The sequence below is a fragment of the Labrus mixtus genome, chromosome 4, assembly GCF_963584025.1.
Source record: "Labrus mixtus chromosome 4, fLabMix1.1, whole genome shotgun sequence".
NCBI lineage: Eukaryota > Metazoa > Chordata > Actinopteri > Labriformes > Labridae > Labrus > Labrus mixtus.
Genome location: NC_083615.1, coordinates 25,499,516 through 25,518,044, shown reverse-complemented (window position 1 = coordinate 25,518,044; position 18,529 = coordinate 25,499,516). Strand labels below are relative to the sequence as shown.

Genomic DNA, 18,529 nt, shown 5'->3' with positions numbered 1-18,529 from the left:
AGTAGGGGGCAACATCGAGTCAGTGTAGCAGTCAACTCCTTCAGATGCTGTTAGTTTGGGGGGTAGAAGCAGGAATTGATTTATTAGTAGTTCCAGGTTGAGGACTGAGCAGGAGCAGAATCTTTTTCATACTATTTCATTGAGGGTCATTGAGAATGTCTCCACTTGTGTTTGGCAATAATGTTGAGCTTATCAGTGACTTCTGTGAGCGTGAGTTGAACACATAAGAGGCTTCTTTGTTCTTCTTGAGTCCGTTATGCATGTTTACACAGCATGAACAGAGTGTGGTGGCAGAGTCGCCTGAAGCCAGGCGGCTGATGAAGTCTGTGGTGGCACCCTAGGGACACTCAGCCTCTACATTTTTCCTCCAGACTCTGCTGCCAACTATATTTGTCTGTGGAGGAGGAACAAACACTCAGTTTGTCACAAACAATGTTTGCGAAGGATTAATTCAACTGGAACCTCAGAGTCCAATTGATCTGCATGTGAAAACGGCTAATGAGGAACTAATTTGTTGTTTTGATTAATCTAATATTTCTTGTTGTCAAGCCGAGTTAGCAGACAGCATTGTGCAGAACACGACAGCTAATTAATAGACGCTAAAGGCCACACAGTGAAAAAAACAAAAACAAGAATCATGTAATGAGGGTGTGAATGAAGAGTTAAAGGCTTTCCAACAGACCACCTTCCTCTGCTACAGGAGCCAATTAACACACACCTTTACATTCCCACATACAGCATTTATAATGCAAAGCTTGACACATCACAGGGGTGCTGAATTGTGCATTGAGTTTTCCCACTAGATCTAATTATGGACCACAGAATGATTGTACCGTCACCCATGAACCCAGTTACCTGCCTCTGTAGAGCCTGTGTTTGTGGAAAGCTGCTAATGAACAAAGCTGCGACTGGCGGGGAATTGTTTTTCCTGCATGCAAACAAACTGTCCCATTTAATTTCAGCTAAACTTTTAGGGTCCGTCCTCTTGAAGCTTGGGAAAACAGTGTTTGAAGGATTTCTGGCAGCAACTGGATCGCAGGCAGAAGACGTGAATACTGGCACTTGATGAAGCAAATCACCCTGAGTGAGGGAAACACAGTCGCAACAATGACTTACAGCCACGAAGAAGAGATGAGCCATCTGCTCTCCAGAGTTCTGCTGCTCGTGTCAGTGAGCTGAATTTGAGAAGCATAAAACCCTGAAACTTTTAAAAACCTGGCAGTAAAGACACTCGCAGTCTGTCTATGCAACAGCTAGTCGTTTTTATTCCAGCATGAAGCTGTTCTCCACAATATTAACATCCACTGTCAGTTAAATAAAAAAGGATATAAAACAAACATAGAAAACATCTCTTCAGTTATTTATCGCTGGAACCATTGTGGCCTTTAGATCCAAAGTGTGCAGCTGTGAGGCCACACTGCTTTAGAAGAGAAATAAAATGTGGGTTTGTCTTTTAATGTATGGCACTGAGAATAAAAAGGGAAAGAGGTTTATCCTGATGAAGACGTTCTGGTAGAGAAGCCCCAAAATCAATAAATACTCTGTGGGGGGGAAATGAAGAGAAAATGATTTTTTTTTTCTTCTTACCAGCGGCAATGAAGAAGACAAATGTTGTAAAGGTCAACCAAGCTGCTCCGGGTTCAGTATTTCTTCATTTGACTGGGAAACAGCTCTACCCTGCTATGAGTCAATGAGATTTCCTTGACTGATGTATCTGATATGTCAGTGCTGCGGTAGCAATTCCCACTGAGCCGTGATTGAAAACTGAGCATCCTCCGCAGCTTCCTGCTCATCAAACAGCCTGCAGGATATTTTATTATGTCGTCCCAGTACACTGCAGAAATCTTCCATTTAAAGTTTACTTGCAATTAATGAGCAGTGTGCCAACTTCACAACCCCAAATCTGCCAGGAATCTGACAAAACATAACAATGCCAATTCATTAGAGCTCCATCTGTGCTGATGTTTGTGTTGGGGGTCAAATCAAACGCTCATGTTGGGAAGGGGATGCACTATTCTCTTCAACTTCAGTTTATCCAACATAGAAAGTCAATTCAATTCTTACCCTGCTGTAAAATGTGCTGGAGGAATTTTAACAAGAGGTCGTTGATTCATCGTTAAAATGTGAGTATGTCAACAGGGTTATTTTAAGCTCTGATTGGTTGCTGGCCTTTAAGACAAACCATTTTTTTCAGAGACTGGGGGTGAGGAGTTTGGAATATATGGTTCTAATAAGCTGCCTTTGGGGAAATGTAGGATTCAGAGTTTGACCCCATTGATCCCATTATACTGAATTTACTGGTGTATAACAGTCAGTATATTTTAGCCACTGCTGGGGATATTAACCGATCCTTAATAAGAAGTACTTCACAGGTGTGTGATACAAAAAGAACTGGACAAATCATTATCAAGCAGGTCAAGTTAGTTTAAATTAAACCTTACGTTGGTGGAACAGGATGCTGACTGAATCTGACATCTGAATATGTATGATAAATAATCCAGGTTGAATAACTACATGAAATACACATGATAGACTCTGGAACACATTTGGACGGTTTGCTGATTAGGGCCTGCGTTTTTTTTCTTCTGATTCTGTGTTATTCTCATTTGTGTATCAGCGCCACACACTCAGATCTTAACACTGAAGAGACCTAGTTAGATGGAGCTCTGCGTCTTGATAAACGCTGTCCTCTCGCTGTGACCGTCCACCTCCTCGCTGTCTGATTCAGACTGGTAGGTGATCATGTCCTCGTCCCCCCACACAGTGGGGATCCCCCTGTAGCATATTCGTGCCTTCCTCTCACGTCCTTGGCTGAAGCCAAAACCAAAACCCACCCGCACCCCCCTGGTCTGTGAATAAACAGAGGGCAGTTTGGTCCTCCAGCCCAGAGAAGCGCCACCTGAGCGAATCTGCAGCAAGAAGAAGACGCCGACGAAGGCCGCCAGGATGAAGGCACAGCTAAGCACTGCCACGACAGTGGGCAGCTGAGTGGACGGCGTGACGCTGCGCCCCGGAGGTTCCTCCGCTTCTCTGCTGTCGTCCGCTTCCGACAGAGTCTCCTCCTCAAGCTGCTCTCCGTCACCCTGGAGTCCTCCAGATAGGGGGGATTTCCGCTGGACCTGGTTCTGGTGCAGGCAGGAGGTGAGGACCAGGTGGCTGTGTGTGGGGCAGGACAGGCAGTCTGTGGGTCCAGTGTCAGAGCAGGTGAGGCAAGTAGGGTTGCAGGGCAGGCAGGCCTGGACTGAGGACAAGTCCACCCAGTTCTCTAGAGAGAGATTGAGGAGCTGAGGGCCTGAGCTGAAGCCCGGTGGACACAACTTCACACAACCCTGCAGGAAGAGGGAGAAGCCGGGGCTGCACTCTGGATGGAGACATGAAAGCACAAGGGAGGTTAAGTCAAATTAAAACAACATCAAGTAACAACTTCATCATGAGTTCATCTGATTGTTTTCTTGATTGACTGATGGTCAGTTAGATCTGCAATAAGTGCACAATGACAATCACAGTTTTCCAAAGTGGTGTGACACATGACTGCTTATTCATCTCAGTGTTAAAGACACTCAGTTGGACTGCAGTTGGTCGATGCCTGGGAGCAGATGTTGATTTCCAGAGGATCATACTTGGAAAGAAACTGCTAAGCTAAGATCCATTTTAAACCATACACTATTTATTCGTTTAAAACCCACATTTGATATCGTTCATGACTAGTAATCTTTGCTGAAGTTAACATTACTACAAACACATATACACTGAGTAAAAGATGTTCACAATATTCAAAGGTCATGACTGGTATATTGAGCACATCTTCCACTTTCTGTTACAAAGTTCGCTCAGGAAACCTTTCAATTAAATTTGTAGGGAGCGGTTATAAAACTGGGACACTGTATAATAAGGCGTTCCTGCTAACGCTTGAAATGTTTATTGTAAATAAATTATGGAGAAGTCTGGGATGATTAAGAGGAAAGCGTCTGAGTGCTTCGGAGCAGAACGAGCTTCTGACCTCGTCTGCCTTTCAATGAGGGACTCATCGTTCTGAACAGTTGTTAAAACACGTCGCACCTCTTGCAGTGAAACAGTCTTAATCTTCTCCTGCTGCTCCTCAATACGTCCCACACTGATTCTAACTAATGTGACATATGGCAGTGTGCACTGAGTGTGTGTGCAAACAGATGCACAAGAGGCTTGTAGATGGGCGATTTGTAATCACAACATTTGCTTTTCACAAGTTGAAATACCCAAAACAGTCTGACCAAAAATCCTGTTTAAACGTAATCTGTGAGCCGGAAAGAAACCCAGAATCTCACCGATACAGATCTGCTGGGCATCGAATGTCTTGCAGCTGTTGTTGGATGGCCGAGGGAAGTCAGACGCTGCGGGGTTGACAACGCTGGATCCAGTGCCCCACAGGGTGAGGGTGAACTGACTCAGCACACCTGAGAGGGCAAGAGAGACATGGAGGAAGACGGAGTGGGATAGGAAGAGAGATGAGAATATCAATGTAAGACTGCTCAGACAGGGAACATTGTGAACCAGCTGAGAAAGGGATATGGGGGTGGAAGGAAAGGAAACAAGAGAAGAGGACCAACACTGGAGGAGGATCAACACCCGCAGAGGAAGATATGTTTTCTTATATCATTTCTCTACCTGCTCACAGGAAGAACAATCACAGGAAAGCTTCAGGACTTAATGAGTTAACTTTGTTCCACAATGTGCTGCTACAACTGCCTCTGAAAACTCAAAAGTTTTATAAAAAGCAAAACAAAAAAACATCCACAACACAATCAAGTTCATTGTCAAAAAGTTGCTTTTTTTTTCTTGAGGAATTTTTTTTCCTGCTGAGCAGCTGGAAGGTTTTAAACCGGTTTGTTTAAAACCTTCCAGCTCCCCCCGGTACCAAAAACGGTCAACAACGGATCAGAGAAGAAACGGGACAGAAAAAAGAGAAACTGAGCAGAGGAGACATTTTGAGAACCCAGAAAAATATGCAAGAGGACTTGAGATGAGGAGGGGGCATTGAAAGCTGGCACGAGTGTAGGTTTGACATGATGTGAGCAGACTGTACTATAAATGATGATGAGCAGGGGGTTACCATAGTCATGTCCAATAGGAGATACATTCTCTATTTCCAGCGTCCATTCTCCTCGGGGGTCCTCGTCCCATGAGTGGGTGGTCATAAAAGCCCAGTCGTTGAATCCCTCTGAGGAGAAGTCATTTGGTCTGAAAGAAGAAGAAGGAAGGAGCTGAAGTGTCTGTGGTGGTTTATTTTTTCTGTGGCAGAAAACACAAAGTCTGTTGTTTTACTTTTGGGAGTGCACAACTCAAACACACGATGTTGGTGTGTGTATTACAGTGTACCTGGGGAACAGCAGGGTGGAGCGTGTGCCCAGCGGGCTGATGAGATGAACGGCCAATTTGCCTCTCTGGTTGTGGGAGAGAGTGAGGCGAGCCTGAACATGTTCCAGAGAGCTGACATATTCCGGTCGCCCCCAGCAGGCATCCACACTCGTGCTGAACACCAGCTTGTTCCCGATGTCTCTGCAGGTTTGACACAAGGAGGGGAGAGAGGTTAATGTTGTGTGGCTGCATGAAGTGGACCCAGACAATAAGACAGTGCTACAAAGCTACCAGAGCGTCCAAGCTTTGGGCTGAACGAGGTGACATCCATCAGGCTGAGCAGAATGATAGAACAGCAAGTTGCTGGTAATGAGAGTAGAACTCACTGTGGTACACACACAAACTAACACACAAACACAGAGCTTTGAGTCGGCCCTCTTACCTCGGTTCTGCCAGCATGCTGTGAACACACTGATGCTGTGGCCCCACTGTGGTCCAGTTCTGCGCCAAAGCCACCATAGCTCCAGCATCCAGGAGACCGTAACCGTAGGAATGACTCACTGTGAAGAGAAAAAGGTTGAAGAGTTGAAAGTAACCTCACGTCAGAGAGAAATCACAGTCAGTCCATTATTTAGTCTTTGCAGTGAAACTAGAGCTTTATTTATTCATCTATTCTGCACTCAAAAATAGTGTGTTGTTTAATGACTTGTCAGCAGTTTGTAAATCAAATGATTTAAGAACAAAATAAAATCTAAATAAAGGAAATATCAAACACTCTTCTTTTCGTCTGTGGTAACTGAGATCCAGCAGGAGAACAAGAAGTCATGACAGTTAAACAGAGTAATGATGGCACCAGCAAGAGGACCAATGTAATATTTCCAGCTCTGTTTCTGCGTCACTTAATGTGCTGACTTTGCAACTTTGTGCAGAGGAGGGTAAAATTAAGAAATTAAATTACCACTATTCAATTATTTATCAAGGGAACTATTTGATGCAATAAAATGTGGCATGCTCAAATACATTTCTTCTTCTCAGTGTCTGATTAAAAAAAAAAAAAGAAGTGAATTATAACACATTTTCTGATAGGCTAAGATAGTGGCATACTGTCTGTAACACTTTTTTTTAACACAGTTTTGGTGAAAGAAAAAAAGAGCTCACAGAAGAGTGTTGGGGGAGCAAGTCTCTGAGGAGTGCACAGAAGAGGAAGCTTGAAACTAAGTGAGAGGGGTAATTATTATGTGATTATGTGCATAATAGCAGGCACTCACTTGAATTTACTTTGCACACGACAGATTTTTGTTTGCATGAATTAAAACCACTCTCTGCATGCTAATGAAGTGTCTGCCAAATTATTTATTAGCTTACAAAACTCTTCTCCTGTGCCCAAAATGTTCCACTGTGTACATGGGATAGAGGTACAAATATAAGCCCACGTGATCCCAGATTAGTCAGGCCTCTACCTCTCCGCCCCACTCCGTTGGTCCTCCAGTCTCCAGCGCTGAGGTGTCCGGGCCGGGACGTTCTCACCACCAGGTGCTGCATGTCCCTCCAGGTCAGGTTCATGCTGTAAATAAACAGGAAGAAAAAGCAGAGTGACCGGGATGACTTTCTGTTGTGCTGCGGGTATTACTCCCTACATAATGCACATTATGAGACTGTGCAACTGTGCAACAATACAGCAGAGGAAACATAAGGAGCTACAGGATGTGGAGAAGGTCAGGAGTCTGTAGCCACACCTGAGATGTGATCTAGCACATCATATATATAGAAAGGACAGTTTTACATTCATGAAATATTATACTCACACATAGCAGACGCCCTCAGGGACGTGTCAGTCACCCATAACAAAGATGTGAGCACACACTGTGGTTTTAACACCATCATAGAACACCATTATTAAAGTTACATCATAACCTACTGCGTGGAAAGGTCAGGGAACACAGTAAAAGAGTGAATACAATACCACAGAGAACAGTGTGGACTCTCTGTAATGACAATTTCTAATGAGGTCTGGGATTTGGGGGATGGAGTCACCTTCCAGTAGCAGTCCAATAAAAAAGTTTTTTTTTTAAAAACAGAGTTTTATTAAGAGGCACAGCAGAGAGGCATCCAGAGGAGATGCTTTTTGAGTGAGGGGAAGACTGCTCCGTGGGTTAAGATAATCAAACCATGAATCACTCAAAGCAACATCAGAGTTGATAGAAATGGGAACACAGAATGCACTGTGGCGCATCACCTCCGCCGCTCTCTGCATCAGCATTCACATCTCACATCCTCTCATGTGTTATTAATGGACAAGATCCCCCAACCACTCAATGTCACCCCGGCTAAAAGCGAGGGGGGGGGGGGGGAGAAATAATAAAATGAAAAAAAAACACCAGAAAGCCAAAACACCCTGTCTATTAAATGATTCCATCTCCGTGCCTCCAGTGTGATCCCAGTCTGATAAACCAGCTACCCTGTTATTACCACCGCCTGTCAGAAAGGGTCGAGATGGTGATGGGAGGGGGCTTGCTCACTGACAGAGACCGACTCCGGTGTTGCTGTTGAAAGTGAGAGATAGTCTACATGTTGTAAACATTCGCTCTGTCAGTCAGAGCTCCTCTCGTTTCATATCTGAGGTGACAGAGGCGAGATAAACCTGCGACACCGCGGATGTTTTCCTGAACTGGGCCGTGAGGAGAGACTGGATCTGATGCGACACCTGTCAGCTAATTGCTTATGTGGAAATGAAAAAGAGTTATGCAAAGTGAAGGAGTGTTGACAGATAAGAGAACTTAACATGCATGAACTATGAATAAAGATAGGGACATAATGGAGAACACATTAGAGCTGCTGACGGAAACTTGGATTGTGACACCCTGAGTGAGTGATAAAGAGAGACATCCTGGGTTTAAAATCTTCACTAGCGGCCCTACAGGTATTCAGATGTCTGTGTCTGTCTGTGTGGGAGGCAGCTGCCTTTTGGTCTTGCTTATTAACTGATTATCAAACGCTTGATTTGCTGAGGAAAGAACTCGTGGGCTGGGATTTAAGGCCAGCTCTCACTCCCAGATGCGTGTGTGAACTTTCAGACGTGAGTGCCAGACAACCCTGCATCCATACAAACAAACCTCCAATGGGTGCACAGTAGAGGATAAAAGATAAGGTCTATAATTAATTTGAAAATTCAAAGTCTTTCCTTTAGCACGTCTGTACACCGGCTTTGTCTCACACTCAACCCATCATTTACAACTGCCTTCTGCAACACACTGTTAGAGTTTAGCACCAGTTGGGCTGGGGGATAAAATCTGGATAAAGTCAGGGTGAAAGAAATAGTGAGATTTTCAGGTGTGCAGTGCATGCATGAAAGGGGCTGAACCTTCGATGAACCTCATCAAACTATAAATAACTACGACATTAACTGCTTGTTTTTTTGTTGCACGCTAAGGACTCATAAGATGTCAGAAATTTCTCAACAGAGGCACAGCATAGCCTGGCGGTTATATCGCTACAGTCCTCATCGAAGCCGCCGCAGGTTCAAATCCGACCTCGGCCATTTGCTGCATGTCACCCCCCACTCTCCCCTTGGGCATTTCCTTTCTCTCCCCTGCTGTCCTCTCTAATAAAGGCGAAGGCTGCTTGTGTTTGCTTTGTAGATGGATATACTTCTTGAAATAACAACGCAAAGGAATGATTTTATTCTCTGTCACTCCAGGTGGATATTTACTGTGTACCTCAGAGCTAAACAAATAAGACATGCACAGAAATATTCAGGCTGCTCTATAAGCTTACATGTTTGCACAGCACTGGTGAGTGATTATATGAACAGGGGTGTCTCTCTCCCTCTCAGACACACTGTCTTCAAAGCACAGATGTCATTGATTTGTAGTTAAAATGCCATTTGATAGCCTCGTTTTGGAAATATTGTCACAGGTTTAAATCAACAGTTTTTACATTTTCCTATCTCTGCTGTTCACAAGATTTGTTTGAAAATTATAATAAGATCATCTCATAAGAAGCCTTTCCCAAATATAGTCAGATTGAGTATATCAATTGAAACAAATAAAAGCCTGAGGTTTTAATTAAAGGTTTACAGTATTTATTTGTGGTAACTTTAATGACAAGTCTTTTATGTGCAGAGCTGATGCTTAAAGTCAAGGCTGGAGAGAGAGTGTGTCGCAGCTGCATGGGTAACTAAAAGAAATTGCATGAAGCAGAAATAGTGTGTCATGCTCACTCACTTTGCCTCCAGAGCCAGAGCAATGATCCCAGCAGCCAGCGGGGCAGAGGCGGATGTCCCAGTGTGTGAGTCTGTGCATTTTTGCCTCAGGTCTGTGGTCACCTTGGAGACAGGAGAAGAGAGAGAAGTGTACAGAAATTCAGAGGGAGACACACATTTAATATAACACACATTCAGTTCCCAACTTAAGTGTGACTGAGACGAGTGAGGGTAGAGGACGGTGTGAGCTCTGCCTGCAGCAGTCAGAGACAATACGGGGGGGGGAGGGGGAGGAAATTCATTCTCAGGTCTGTGGATTCTTGCCAAAGGGTTCACAGCCAGGGCACTGAATGTCAGCCAAATCAGGCCAGCCAGGGTCAGATGATGGTGAGACAAAGTATGTTATCACTCCAGGCGTACCTTTGCTCTCGCTCCCGGCCAATGCCAGAAAGCTAACGAGGCCCGTTCGGGTCATGACGGGGACACGTCGGAGATGACAGGAAGCCATAGAGGGCAGGGACAGCGGTGATGGTAAGAGACACTTTCTTGGTTTGAAACTTTTGGCCTGACAGATTGTGGCTCTAATGACCATTATCAGGGGAATGAAATCTAAATGTCAGAGATGTAACCAGCTGTTGATCTCAGAGCTAAAAAACCTTGAAGTTCTGTAATGTTTTATTCATCGTTTTTAATTGAATTCACCGACTTAGGGCTGAAATTACTGTTTCATACGGAACAAGATAACATCACCTAGAAACTTTTTGTTACTATTTCTAATATGTTATACAAGACCTGAATTTAGTAAAGACACAATGATTTGCAGAGTACTACATAAACCATTTGTATGCGATGCTAGATTTAAAAAAATGTGAGATTTCTAACTGTTGCATACAAAATACCTCAACAGACATCAGGGGACCATACAGTCCAGGCGGGATTTATTTGGAGCCCTGGCCTGCTTGTACTCAAATGCTCCAGACACAAATTCACCCGAAGTGATCATGAATACTAGTTGAGGATAAAAGAAATCTGTAAGCACTCACCCTTACAACAAATGACTGCTTCTGACAAAAAGCAACAGTACAAAGCAAGCGCTGCGGCACATTTCAAAAGCACTTCAGTTTCATCCATTTGATGAGTTGTGTTTGCTTGCCTGCAGCGTGCCTCTGGTTGATTTCGGATAGAATGGCAGATTCATGGTTGTTTTATGTTATTCGATGTCCCTGAGGCAAATCTTTTTCTTCAGCTGACAAGCAGCTTGAAGGAAGCATGTGGCATCTCTCAGTGTTTGTCAGCTTGGCTCACTGTATGTTGCACATCAGTCACTCTGATTCTGACAGTTTGATGCCCATGTTTGATTTGAGACACACAAGAGTAATGTGAATGCACACTTGAGGACGATTCATTTTGATATATCCACATCAGCTTGTTGGCCAATATGAAGTATGAGAAGTACTTGTGTTTTTCAGTTGCTATAGATTCCGAGTATAAAAACAATCCTACACAAAACTTGAGATAATAAGAGTTTTCAGTGTGTGTGTGTGTGTGTGTGTGTGTGTGTGTGTGTGTGTGTGTGTGTGTGTGTGTGTGTGTGTGTGTGTGTGTGTATGCACCCACTATCTGTTTCTCCCCCGGGTTTCCAGAGCTGAAGGTGGTAGCGAGGGTGGACGAGCAGGGCTCGCTGTACCACGGCACATTGCCGGACTGCGTGGTGCTGCTGATGGACAGGGTGTAAATGCTGTTGGTGTAGCCGTCACAGTTGCAGCTGTCCTGCTCCCGGCCACCATTACCCGATGCCCACACAAAGATGGAGCCAAGTCCTCCACGTCCCTGTGGAATACAAACAAATATATATCCTCAGACAAACACAGAAAAAAGGACGAACCAAAGCTTGTTGAATGTGAAAAATTGCCTTCGACGAAGACGTTTGTCTCGCTGCTAAAATGCCTCGTCGCTTATGTGTTCAGAAACAGTGAAGCGCTGTAGGCACAACCCTTATTAATACATCATAATGTCAGGCAGCAGAACATCAGATAACAAATAGGAGAGATGTAATTACAAGATCTACTCAAGCTGAATACAATTTAGGGGTTTGACAAATGACAGCAGGATATCTGGCAGTGAGACTGTGCGCTCTTAAAATACACAACACAATAAACTCACACTGAGTCCAGTATGGAACGGACTGCCAACATGACGGTTGACATCTCAGGGAGGTTTATGACTCAGATTAAAACTTAGTATTCAAGCAAAACAACAAAGAGAGTCATTTGTCAACTCTGAACATTACTGAGATTAGACTGCTCTTTTGGTTCTGAGACACACAAAGCCTTTGCTATGCATTTGTCTCCAGTAGATTAGATCACTATAACTCTTCATTTGCTGAATCGCCACAGAAATCGATGCACCACCCTCAGTTTGTACAAAACACAGCTGCCAGGATGTTCACAAGTTTTAGTTTTTGGGAACATATTCTGGATTCAAGTTACATTTGTCAATAAGAATAGATTTTCATGCTTTACTAATCATTTCTAGCACAAGGATTGGCCTTCCTACATGGCTGACCTTCTTATTCTCATTGCTGAACCTAGCCCGAGGTCTGCTGACCAGTTGGTGCTGACTGTCCCCCTGGGGTCCGGGTGGACAGAGACAGAGGGCAGCAGGTCATCTGCAGTCAGAGCTCCACAGCTCTGAAATATCCCCTCAGTGCAGAACAACCTCTGAGCCCTTTCGTTAAACTCTTAAAGACATATCTATTAAAAAATACTTTTAATAAGGTTTACATTTTCTGACACAATGCTTCACAAAAATAAAGAACCTTTTCTACTTTCTTAAACTCTCTCTCTTTTTACGTGTTCTTCTTTAGGCATTGTTTGTGTTCATGCAAAGAGGTAAACAACTTAAGCACAGACGGACAGTAAATACAGGTACTTTATAGTTATTAAATATTAAAGGATATGATTAACACACAAGGTAATTCAACGATACAAAAAGGAAAAACACACACACACACACACACACACACACACACACACACACACACACACAGAATGATGCCAAAACATGTTCCCACCGAGCTGTTCATCTTCTTAGCCTTTCATTTAATACAAACTTCTCAAAAAGCAATTTACTCATAATTATCAAAACTTTGTGGATGTATGTTCCCATGAAAGACTTTTTTTAACGAGACATATTTATAGCAAACACGTCGGCTCCTTTATTATTGTTTGTAAGTACAAGGGATCCAGATCCCATTGTGGTTCTTCCTTTGCTCGTGTTTCATCCTCCATTTAAATGAGGCTGTGACGTTCTCTGTAATCACGCTAACAAAGGAACAAACTGCATGAAAGCCTTCTTGGCTTAAGTTTGTAAAACTTTAAGATTTTAACTTTTCCTTTTCCTCCTACAGTCTGAACCAAGTGGGCTGATACCACACTCATCATGAAGAACACAACAAGAGACTAAGAAATTCACATGATGCAAAAACAGAGAGGAGAGAGTGGACGGACCAGAACAATGAAACAGGTGATGAAGAGGAACACATCATTACGATGAAGAAAACACATGTTGCCTTTCCTCTGCAAGAATGTTTTGCTGCTCCTGTTGTTGTTAGAGATTGTGATTATCTGTCTGTTCTGCGCTCTGCCTGCTTGAGTCCTGGCCTGGCTGTTAAGAGAATAAAAGTCCCATTACACTGTCTGTTCCACTATTTTTGGCTTCACACTCCAGACAAACACATAGATACCTGGATGTTTGCTACCTAACCAATGTTGTTTCTGTCTTCTCTGATGCAGATGATCAGATTCTAAGGGATTTAGGGCCTGATTTACGAAAGGTTTGCATGTCTTAAAACGTGTGCAAACTTGATACCACCAGCAAAAAAAGTGCTATCTGATCTACTAACGGCGCGCAGTGAGGATTGCGTCTTTCAAATGAGCAAAACAACATGCATTGTCCATTTAGTACGTTTGCCTTAATGAATATTCAATATGGGGCGTTTCTGCCCTAACGTGCAAAATACTGGGAGGAGAAAATGCAAACAAGTCAAGTTAGTACACGCATTGCGATTTACTAAACCTGACAAAAAACTGCGGTGATTGTGACGGTGTCTGTATTTAACACCTTTAAAAAGAACGTGCTAACCCAGGAGACCAGTGTTACACACAACAGGCTGCTGTTATTGAAGTTAGGAGGAGACATAGGCACAATAAAAGATGGCATATAGATTGTGATTTTCCCCACATGTGTTTACATGTTTCAAATGACAGAAAAATAAATGGCATGCATTTATTTTTTAATTTGATTCAATATTCTAATCGTTAAGGAAGAGAAACACCTGATTAAACTACAGGCTATTGTTGCCATATATTCAAATAAAACTGAACATCCACAGCCTCTGCATTGTATAGAATTTCAACATTGATATTTATGTCTTCCTATTTCCCTCTTGTCGCCAACATTATATTTTAAACTGGGGATTTCCTTTTTCTCGGGTTGCGCGTCTCTCCCCCTGCTCGCCCCCTCCGGTGCGCTCCTCTCCATAATGCGCTCGTCACCTCCCTCTACGGCCCCTTTATGCTACTCTGTAGGATACTTGGATGGGGGGACCTCACCACTGCTTGCACCTACATCTTCGACACCTCTTTCCAGAGCATTTATATCCGACCAGACAAAGCGCTGGCCAGCTGTCTGATGCGCAACAATGTGCAGAGTGTAGCGCGCCCGGTCCACAGAGGAGACAGCTCGCACCTCCTGCGCAATGTATGACACTTCATTCTTAAGATGAAGGGAAGAAAAGAGAGGCCCTGATTAATGCTGATGTTTCCTTATAACCATTTTTTTTGTAATATTCAGATTTATCTCCTATAACTCAAAAGTATTGTGCTTTTATTTGCCTCTCTCACTAATACCTATTTTGCGCTTGCAGTCATCCTGCTTTCTGTCCACACTCTCTCTAAACCAGTAGAACACGTAAAAACCTAACTTAAATAGTACCGCCTCCACAAGGTTTGCACCTGGTGTCATTCATGCAAATTTTCATAGTAGATCACCCGCAAAACGCCCACCAACCACACGTGCAAACTTTTGGAGTGAACACGCAATTTAGTACTCTTTAAATGGGAGCTGTTGTTTAGAGGTTTTAAAACAGGATTATTCATTTCATTTTCTTAAAGGATTCTGACATTTCCACAAAGAAGGAAACAACTGTACGTGTGGTGCAGCCTGAATCATACTGTATCGTAGCACAGGAGTCCTGAGCTGGAGCTAATACTCCTAAACCTTTCATCCACATTTGTGACCTGACGATGCCTTTGCTGCAGGTTACAGAGGCCAGACGATAACACTTCAGTGCCAGGAGGTTATCTCTCTGCCAGGAGAACACACGCTGAACCAGAAAGATCCTGTTGTGCTGCTGACAGGCAATTTCTCCTCACTAACACACCGTGATATGTGGAGCATTCCACATTTTGTGATGGGACTTATGAATCATTCTTTCCCCAAAGAAAATCTGCCGTTTCACTCATTTACTCGCTAATTGCTGCCTTCTTTGAATCCAACTATTGTTCGGCGTCAGTGCTCGCTGCTCATTTTCCATTTCCTCCTCCCTTACATTTATCATTCAGCTCAAGTCTTTTGATGTAGCATGCAGACACATGACGAATGATGACATTAGCCTGAGATAATAAGTCATACTCTTCGATGTCTCACTCTACCAAACTCTGAAGGACTAGTTTGAGGGCAATTAACACGCTCACCTTGAGGCGTCCTTCTCTACAGTTCATCTCAGAGACATTCCATCCATGAATGACTCAGGAAATATGTTCATGTCTCAGATTTCTATCATGCTTTTTGCTGACATTAAGGAAATGTATCTTAATGTAGCTTAAAGGACTTGACATTGGGGAGGTAAATAACAGCATTCCCTTCCCTGTATAGAGTTGGATGAGAAGATGAGCACTCAACTCATCTTAGTATTTTTTTTAACTTGAAGCTGAAGCCAGCAGTTTGTTAGCTTAGCTTAGCATAGAACCAAGAATCACAGGGGAAAACGCTGACAAGCTCCGTCTAAAGGTGTCAAAATTGCATTTGGTGTGAAGCTCAGTAATAACCTGTCATTTTTTTTCACCTTTACATCAATTCAGATGTAAAATGTTTCGTCTGGGATCAGCTGCCATGCTCTCATTGGAAATGACAGGTCGTTTACATGTCCTGGTGTAGCGTTAAAAGTCTCGCTTCAATATCACTTTTGGTTTCCCCAGACTTTAAACTGAGTCCAATTTAATCCTTCACTCCAACCATTCAATTTATGCAATTTTTAACCTTTATTCAATGCTACCTTAGCTACAATCATCATCCACTGAGGCAGACGCTGATGCTACAATGAAAAGAAAAAGCTGCGCTCATGATACACATGAAATGGCATGTTTTTGTTTTTAACGTACATTTTTGTAATAACTAACATTAGTGAGATTTGGAGGAGCTATTTGGAAAGAGATGGAAAGAGACCAGCTGTTTCACCCTGCTGACAGTTTTAATGCAAAGCTAAGATAACCCTCGGCTGGCTTTAAAGTCATACTTACAAGACAGATATGATTATGTTATCCATAATCGTACAGTAATAACCGACATGTCACCCTGATACGAACCTTTGTCTAACTGTAATAGAGCTGATGTGAGTTTGATAGTGATGCTGGACGTTATTAGTGATCAGCTCTGACTGACCTTGGTGATTCCCTGGAGGAAAGCCTCTTTGGCCAGCTTGGCAGGACCGTCCAGTGACTTGCCGTCGTCCTCTGGGCCCCAGCTGGCGCTATAGATGTGGATGTGCTGAGAGTTGAGGCTGAGAGAGTGGGCCTCCACCACGTCAGTCACCTCCCCATCCAACATCCGAACTCCTGTGACAAGAACACGCAAGGCAGTGCAAATGAGGTTTACCAAACTAAAGAGATGAAAAGGTGTGGAGAAAGTGACAGAATGACAGATGGTGAAGAGATACTGAGCAGATGAATTTAAGCCTCAGAGATAGGTGGAGAGGTATCAAACCTGAGGGGGGGGGGGGGGGGAAAGCTGTGTGAGATGACAGGAACAGAAAACTTGTCATAATAATCGCTCAGACTGCAAATTTCCATTTTATCTTCTGCCACAAAAAGAAAACAAACAAACACATAACAAACCAGAGAAAGTGAAAAAAAAAAAACTTCACAGAGTTCTAGATTTTAATGACTTAGCCTTCAAAGCTTCACCCACAAAAGCTGCTCCGACAGATACTACATGTTTCCACCGTCACATAAACAAAAAACTCAGCTGGTTGTTAAACCGAGAAAGGCCCTTACTGACCCCTGCGAAGACACAGAAAGAACAAGTAGACTGCAGATAAGAGAGAGCCACACATGCACACTCCCACCGACAGAGTTTACAGAGCCTCCAACAGACTGCTGTGTCCACGGGTTATCACCAAATGTCACCTTTCATCTGATCATACCTGAGCGCAACGCTGTCTGAGCCTTTGAAGTGAGCAGCCTCAGATCAGTCCTCTGAAAATTAATGGCTTTAGAGAGCCGTGAAATGAAACCACCCTCAACTAAGGTCCATTACTGGGAGAGGACCCCCGGACCCCCAGACCCCCGGAGGCATCAGCACCACTGCCGACGTCCACATTAAGACTTCAATAATCCATTCGAGACAACCTGTCTGGCCCTGCAGGCACAAACACATGCCAGTGGGGAAGAAGCCAAAGCTGTAATTACTCTGTTGGCGTCAAGACTCGGTGTGACACAAGTTTGAATACTGAGCAGCTTTAAAAAAATAAATAAAAAAATGTACTGGGCTTAACATGCAACACAATGCACAGTGTTTGTTTGGTGATCATTATACCGCGGCTGCATCGAGTAGTGATGATAATAAGTGTTGTAACAATGCTCATCAACTTCCTGCTGCTTCACGGTTACTTATTAAGAAACTGCAGAGTGAGTTCCCTGCAGCTAGTGAGTCAGAAATAGCAGGTAGCAATGCTATCTGTGTGTGTGTGTGTGTGTGTGTGTGTTTGGAGTACACACAAATACAGTAGGAGGGGGGGGAACCACAGACTGAGCCAAGTAGGGTCAATTACAGGTTTTTAACTCTAATCACAGATCATTGCTCAGTCAGGGTACACACATTTAGTTGTCCCAGTGAGCTCACATACACACACACACACACACACACACACAAACAATCGAATTGGGGAGTAAATCACAACTGTTTATAAACAAGCGACCCCAAATGACGTGAACAGATTCACAGCGGAGTTATTTATGAGAGCAGGGGCCAAAGCGTTGCTCTGTCGGGAGATGAATAGTAATGAAGACAAAGAAGGGGAGTTATGAGAAACATCTGTGAGCGAGGCTGCTCAGAGCTCTGCTGAGTCCTGCTGGCTGCCAGCGTGTCATTGACAGATTGTCTGGTGACAAGGAAATCTAAAAGCCTCGCTGGAAAACTTTATCAACCGCAAAGACTTTTTCAACCCACGATAAAGAAAGAAAATCTTTACGATTTAATTTGTGATTACAACAAGCATTATTGCATCTGCACGATAACAGCTTTACTTCTGTTTAAACATGAGTGTGCTCTCAGGGTCCTGTTTTGACTGTATTTTGTAAGAAAACTATTTACCATGGTAAAAGACAAGTGCAGTGGAAGTGAAGTTTTTTGGCTTCAGTATGCTTCCAAACTCAGGTTGATCCATTTTCACAAAGGACTCAAGCAAACTCTTAGAAAATCGAGCTTGCTTTTATGTGTTTGGCAGAGGAAAGACTCAAGGTTCAGGCGAAGCTCCAGAGGTTGTTAGAATGAAGAAAAGAAAAAAAGAGTCAAATTCACTTCGTCACAAACTTAATTCTGAAGCCTTAATGTTTGTATGATCTCAGTCTTTGTTATAAGAGCTTTAATACTGGTTGGGTTGGTAATATCTTCATATTATGTAAGAGACGTGATGCTGGCAGACTCGAATGAAGC

At 43.3% G+C, this 18,529-nt stretch overlaps 1 protein-coding gene across 2 annotated transcripts in view; it reads right to left on the bottom strand.

The window, feature by feature from the left end:
- Nucleotides 1-1,243: 1,243 nt before the first annotated feature.
- furinb (furin (paired basic amino acid cleaving enzyme) b) overlaps nucleotides 1,244-18,529 on the bottom strand; it is a 74,743-nt gene continuing 57,457 nt past the window's right edge. The window contains exons 8-16 of one of the 2 annotated variants that reach the window (XM_061036587.1): nucleotides 16,259-16,431; nucleotides 11,153-11,365; nucleotides 9,558-9,658; nucleotides 6,795-6,898; nucleotides 5,777-5,894; nucleotides 5,356-5,535; nucleotides 5,090-5,217; nucleotides 4,305-4,433; nucleotides 1,244-3,361 (exon numbers count right to left, since the gene is read on the bottom strand). In XM_061036587.1, the coding sequence (XP_060892570.1) occupies nucleotides 2,655-3,361; nucleotides 4,305-4,433; nucleotides 5,090-5,217; nucleotides 5,356-5,535; nucleotides 5,777-5,894; nucleotides 6,795-6,898; nucleotides 9,558-9,658; nucleotides 11,153-11,365; nucleotides 16,259-16,431 (1,853 nt within the window). In that variant the 3' untranslated portion in view covers nucleotides 1,244-2,654. The remainder of the gene's footprint in view (nucleotides 3,362-4,304; nucleotides 4,434-5,089; nucleotides 5,218-5,355; nucleotides 5,536-5,776; nucleotides 5,895-6,794; nucleotides 6,899-9,557; nucleotides 9,659-11,152; nucleotides 11,366-16,258; nucleotides 16,432-18,529) is intronic. The other variant, XM_061036588.1, reaches the window with a different exon arrangement.